This window comes from Sinocyclocheilus grahami, unplaced genomic scaffold (genome assembly GCF_001515645.1).
Source record: "Sinocyclocheilus grahami isolate Dianchi unplaced genomic scaffold, SAMN03320097.WGS_v1.1 scaffold343.1, whole genome shotgun sequence".
NCBI lineage: Eukaryota > Metazoa > Chordata > Actinopteri > Cypriniformes > Cyprinidae > Sinocyclocheilus > Sinocyclocheilus grahami.
Window position 1 is genome coordinate 423,950 of NW_015505522.1, and position 6,006 is coordinate 429,955.

The following is a 6,006-nucleotide window of genomic DNA, read 5'->3' on the forward strand; positions in this document are numbered from 1 at the left end:
GTGTCTCTGTGTGTGCGTGTGTCTCTGTCTCTGTGTGTCTTGTGTGTGTGTGTGTGTTTTCAGGCTTCACGAGCAGCTGAATGAATCTGATGACGCTGCACAATGCTACATCATCTACATCCAGGACATTTTCTCATGTGGTGTAAGTTACTGGATTTCAATTCATAAATATCTTGTTTTTATCTATTCTTTAATTAATAAAAAGTATCTGAGCACATCAACTATCATATGTAAGATTAAATAAGATGAAATATTTCCATTATGGGGTACCCAGATCTAACATTTCTTCAGCACCAAATAAAAATGACTGCAACACAATGTTTATAAAATGACATTTATTCAGATATAAAAAAATACTTGACTTAAAGTAGGATATCAGTACATTAATTTCTTGCCACTGAAGTGTACAGTTTGTACAGCGGGACATTCTCTCTTTGCTGTCAAATCCCTCCGAAATCATATTTACTCCCATAACTATATTAATTTGAAGTAATCATTCAATAAAGAGATCGATAAACGAACTAGAAAGAAATGTAAATGTTCATTGCCAGAATGGCTGGATTTTAGTACATGACCATAAAGAATGAAACTGGGTGCCTACTGACATTTGACACTTATTACAGTTTTCTGAAGTATTGATCTGCTGTAATGAAGTCTGTGAAGGACCTTAAACTGAATCAGATGATGCCTTACATTCACAGAACATGTACATTTCTCAAGCATTCATCCCACCTATTGTTCAAACCCGTGTCTTCTTCCCAGTCATGTTTTATTCTCTCTGTACTGTTCTCCACTTTTTCTAATAGTAACTTATAACAGTCTGACACATCACCACTCGCTCCGGGGCGTGCATTAACAATCGTCCCTGAAATAGGATTCAAACGCAAAACCTCAAAGTCTGGAATATGTTTTCTAACAAAATCTCTGACTTGTACATAACGGGAAAAATGTACAGAAGCAAGGTTATGGAGTTTATAATATGACAAAACTATTTGAATTTGTATTGTATAATTTTGAATTATTGACAAGTGGCATTTATCAAAACGGGATATTGTGCGGTATTTAATTAGATTTTTAAAAAACTTGAATATTGAGCATTTGAAATTTAACACAACTGAATTTTTTATTATAGCAGAGTTTTATAGATGTGTGTGTGTGTGTGTGTGTGTCTCAGGAGCAGCTGGAGCACGCCGAGGTCAGCACCGCTCTCAGGTATCTGGGTCAGTACTACTTCAAGAACAAGCTGTACGACGAGGCGTCTCTCTGCGCTCAGCGCTGCTGCGATTATAACGACGTGAGTTTCTCTTCATCAGCCCACTCACAACTCAGGGATGCAAACTTGTCACCTTCCCGGAAAAATTTTAATTTTGAATCCAAAATTGGTCATGTGAGTGATTCGTGTAGATCTGGTGTGTTCTTAAAATGGTCTTTTTACGAGAGGTCGACCCGTTCATCGGTTTTGCAGATTAATCGGCACCGATAGTTGATTGGCGGAACTATTGGTTATCGGCAAAAATCCATGCCGATAGTTTTCCGGGTTGCGTTATATATGCGTTAACAAATGTTAGCATATTTTTTACTTTTTGTAACAGTCGCTGGTATATCTTTGTTGTTCGATAATATTAGCATATATTAGGTTGTGTAGCATTTTTTTATTTTTTAAAGTTGATAGTATGTTGTCATGTTATTAGCAGGCGTTACATGTTTTATATAAACTGGTAGAATGTTTCTAGGAGTTGCTGGAAAGTTAAGATTATTAGGATGTTTTTTTTTTTTAAAGAAGTTGGCAGTATGGTAACGTGTTTTAACATGTTAGCATATCTTAGACAGTTAGCTGAAAGGCAAAACCGATGACTTGTGTGTGTGTGTGTTTAGATATGAATTAGTTTCTAGTTTAAATGGTGGATCAGAAGCAACATGATTAGAATCTGTAAACTGCAGCAAAGACTACCTACAGCCATATTTCGGAGAAAAATCATTTAGTTTAATAAATGCCTATTTATTTCCTCTTTGCTAGAATTTCTGCACCGTGGAACAGAGGCAAGTGTAATAATAAGTGGTGTAACTGGTTTGTAATGATTGGTTTTCAGGCACGAGAGGAAGGCAAGGCTTTGTTGAGGCAGATCTCTGCGGTGCGAGAGCAAGGAGAGCCTTCATCCACAGACCTGTCTTTACCCAGCGTCTTCAACCCACTGATCAAAAACTACAGCAAAGACTACCTACAGCCATATTTCGGAGAAAAATCATTTAGTTTAATAAATGCCTATTTATTTCCTCTTTGCTAGAATTTCTGCACCGTGGAACAGAGGCAAGTGTAATAATAAGTGGTGTAACTAGTTTGTAATGATTGGTTTTCAGGCACGAGAGGAAGGCAAGGCTTTGTTGAGGCAGATCTCTGCGGTGCGAGAGCAAGGAGAGCCTTCATCCACAGACCTGTCTTTACCCAGCGTCTTCAACCCACTGATCAACACCACCACACCCGTCAGGAGAGCGTCTCCACTCGACCTGTCCTCCGGCACACCCTGACACAACTGTTTGTACAGACAAAGGTGCCTGTTATATCAAATAAACTGATCAAACACTGACAGTAGAGTGTTTTATTACAAAATGCACCCATATTATACAGTAACAAACATCTCTAACCACAGCAACCTTCCCAAAGGCATGCAAAATGTGCAAAAGAGGAGCCAAAGCAAGAATGTAGTGCCACTTACAAACACGCCAAACACCTGCATGCGTATTTGGTGACAATAACACCGAATTCTTACTCATTCTCAAACGTTTTGAAACCGTTAAAGCAGCAACCATGAAAGAGTTTAATGAATAAGTTCTGTTCAGCTTTACATATAACATATTTGGAAGACAATCGGAATGTAGGTTACTATTTGGAATCAATGCTTCTATCTTGCTTAGTTTTGATTTGGTTTGCAAATGTAAAACAGCATGCAGGGAGAATAAAACAGGTAATAGCCTTTGCTCTTCAAATGAGTTTCACAATAGAAACACAATTTAAAAACTCCCATCAGAGCAAGGCCCATTTGCACATCAAACGGCCACCTGATTATATTAAAGACAGTGATATAAGAGCTGTGCATCTGCTGCTAATATTTGAATCGGCGCTGGACGGGAGTGGACGGAGGCGACGGCTGGCGTGAGTGTAACGTGTGGAAGAAGGGCCGCTTCTCCGGAGGCTGGTTCTCCACGCCTCTCTTCTTGCAGGAGCCGGACGCTGGAGGAGGCTGTTTGCTCTGCGAGCGCACCAGCAGCCCGTCTGTCCTGCGCAGATCTGCTTTGACCAGCTGCAGACTAGTGTGCAGCTCCACCAGCATCTGATCCTGCAAACACAGAACGGCAGAGGAGAGGCCGAACCACACGGTGTGATTTCATGAGAAGTAAATGAACCGCTTAGATGAGGAAACCAGCTCAGGAACATCAAGATTACAACAGACAGCCTGTTAGTAAACTGAATCAGTGCAAGCAGTTCAGAGGAAGGGATGCGTGTGAATCTTGTGCATCGTTCTCATGTTAGTATTCGGTCTGAATCAGTGTGGAAGGAGTTCAAGAGAGAAACAGAGGAAGAGTTAGTTGTTCATCCAGCTAGACATTGTTGAACATCAGTAATATCGCAAATAAATCTTACTTTCCTTTTTATTACGCAAGAGAGAATTCACAGCTAGCTGTGCATTAAACGATTTTAAGCTAATAGTGGATTATTCCGGTCACTTGTCAGCATTGATAATGATGTTTACAGTGAAACGTGACCGAAAGGGTTGTTTTCATCAGTTACAGCTCGTTAGCTCTCAAATCAGACACAGAGATGAAATAATGCAGTGAGATCACATTTATATGAATTATAGCATTTATTTGAGTTTAGATTATAATCGAGATTGAGAGAGAAAGACAGTTGTGTGTGTGAATTATACCTGCATCTCTCTACAAACGACGAAGCTGAGTTTAGTTGCTTAAACAGCCTTGTTGCTGAGAAATATAATGTAGTGATTCAGTATCGAAGCGATTTTATTAAAAGTGCATTAATCGGTTTTAATGCAGAACTGCCAGCCAATCAGGATCGAGTATTCAGATAGATCATGGTGTAAAACTAATGTGTGTGAGCTGAAGATCCCAGCTAAGACCGAGCCTAAAGTTTGGCTGTATTGAGGCGTAGCTACCTGTTTGGCGAGTCTGCCGTCTGCGGAGGAGAGAGCGATGCGCAGCTTCTCTCCATCAGTGTTACGACAGCACGCTCGTTCTCCAGACTGCAGCTCCACACCCAGCATCTGGAGCTCCAGCCGCAGCTGCTTCAGGCTCTACATGCCAGAAAACAAGCTCATTATTGGAGATCATGTCAATAATCAACGGTGGAGGAACAAACAGGATCTTCATCTCACACACAAACACTAGTAGCAGCTCCTAACAGCAGACAGAGTTAGAAATAATTCCAACCAATCAGCATTACTTGAATTCATTTTACAAACAATAGCGTAAGGTTTGAAGACACTAGAATATTGGAACAACTGTTACTCTTCTGGAAAACAAGACCGATGAAATCAACAGAAGAGAGCTCGATAGAAAAGTCATCATGTTTTCTGTTAAAAACGAATCAAAATGAAGCGAGTTTATGATTACAACAAAACCAATATCTGCTAATGGTCTCTGAAAAGCAGCTGAAACTCCCAGAATGACAGATATTTGTTCTTGTTTTAAAGCAGCTCAATTGTTCAATTCATCATTAAGCATCTCCAATAAAACTGTATGGGAAAGAAAAGAACATGTTGATTTTTTGCAACATTTAAAGCCACGACTTTATGCCTTGATTTTTTTAGGCCTTAATTTGTAGAAGACCTTTCAAGACTCCCAGAAATCCTGATTATGAACAGACATAAATTAACAATGAACAATATTATATTTATAAAGTCATAGTAGCCTTAGGGATTAAAGCCAAAAATAAATACAAATCTTTTGGCCGTGTCATAAATCATTTACTACTGAAGATGTTTTATAACAGCTTTTCTGAAATAAGTGACACTATCTGCAATCATCGTCAGTTATTGCTCTTGATCTAGTGCTGATTAAAATTACACATGAGAATAAGTTTTTTTAACCGTAACTCATAACTCGATTTGACACATTACAAGAGCACGTCTTCACACGGGTTATTTCTTCGTCCTCACAGTTTTATCAGTGTTTAAGAGCCTCTTCCACAGCTCTCGGTCTCTAGCTGTACTGCTCTAAACCACCTCTGAAGCGTGTTACGAGCACTGACGGCTGTGCAATACATCTCCATATTTTCTGGGATTTTATCGATAATGACAATTAGATGATATTGTGTTATTGTGCTGGCATCTTAAACTGACTCAAAGTTTTTGATATTCTCCATATTCTGTGTGGTGGTCAGTTCACACTGATAGAAATTCATCTTTTTCAATACGTTTAAGCTGATTTTTACCTTTATAAAGCCATTTTTCTAAAAGTGTGCATTATCTTTTGAGTCAAACTCTTGCATTTAATTAGTGAATTAGAATAATAAGACATTTGGGCTGTTACCAAGCAAATTAAATCAGTATCAGCTAAATTCATCTTTGCAGCGCAGAGGAAACACAGAGCTGCGTCTGAGGCGGCGTTTAGATGCATTTACACACTGTTTAGTGCAGGACATGAATGCATTTAACCTGCAGTTACAAATGCATACATAATAGTTTGATATATTAAACATAAAACGTTGAATACTGATATTTGAAATTATTTAAATAATTAAAAGATACTTTAAATGTGAAATTAAAACCGCCAGTAGGTGGCAGCAAGTCACTGTTAATAAGTGAGTCACTGCGATTGAACCGAATCATTTAAACGCTTGATTCATTCAGGAACGAAACACCGTCATGTTGCTCAGAGACGCACAACAGTGCTGTGGCTGTGTTTGGAATTATTTGTATTGGCGAAATAGCACAAAAACAGTAGGGGTGTTTGGAATGGTTTTTGCAAAATACTTGATAATGTCAAATCGCA

At 38.8% G+C, this 6,006-nt stretch overlaps 2 protein-coding genes across 2 annotated transcripts in view; one reads left to right on the forward strand and one right to left on the reverse strand.

Annotated features, from left to right (window-relative positions):
* The window catches only part of LOC107603212 (cell division cycle protein 23 homolog), a 9,534-nt gene extending 6,509 nt beyond the window's left edge, over window positions 1-3,025 (forward strand). The window contains exons 12-14 of the mRNA XM_016295954.1: window positions 64-142; window positions 1,175-1,294; window positions 2,359-3,025. Of these exons, the coding sequence (XP_016151440.1) occupies window positions 64-142; window positions 1,175-1,294; window positions 2,359-2,526 (367 nt within the window). The 3' untranslated portion in view covers window positions 2,527-3,025. The remainder of the gene's footprint in view (window positions 1-63; window positions 143-1,174; window positions 1,295-2,358) is intronic.
* Window positions 2,787-6,006, reverse strand: part of kif20a (kinesin family member 20A) — a 24,998-nt gene continuing 21,778 nt past the window's right edge. Inside the window, 2 exon segments of the mRNA XM_016296012.1 lie at window positions 2,787-3,335; window positions 4,170-4,307. Of these exon segments, the coding sequence (XP_016151498.1) occupies window positions 3,102-3,335; window positions 4,170-4,307 (372 nt within the window). The 3' untranslated portion in view covers window positions 2,787-3,101.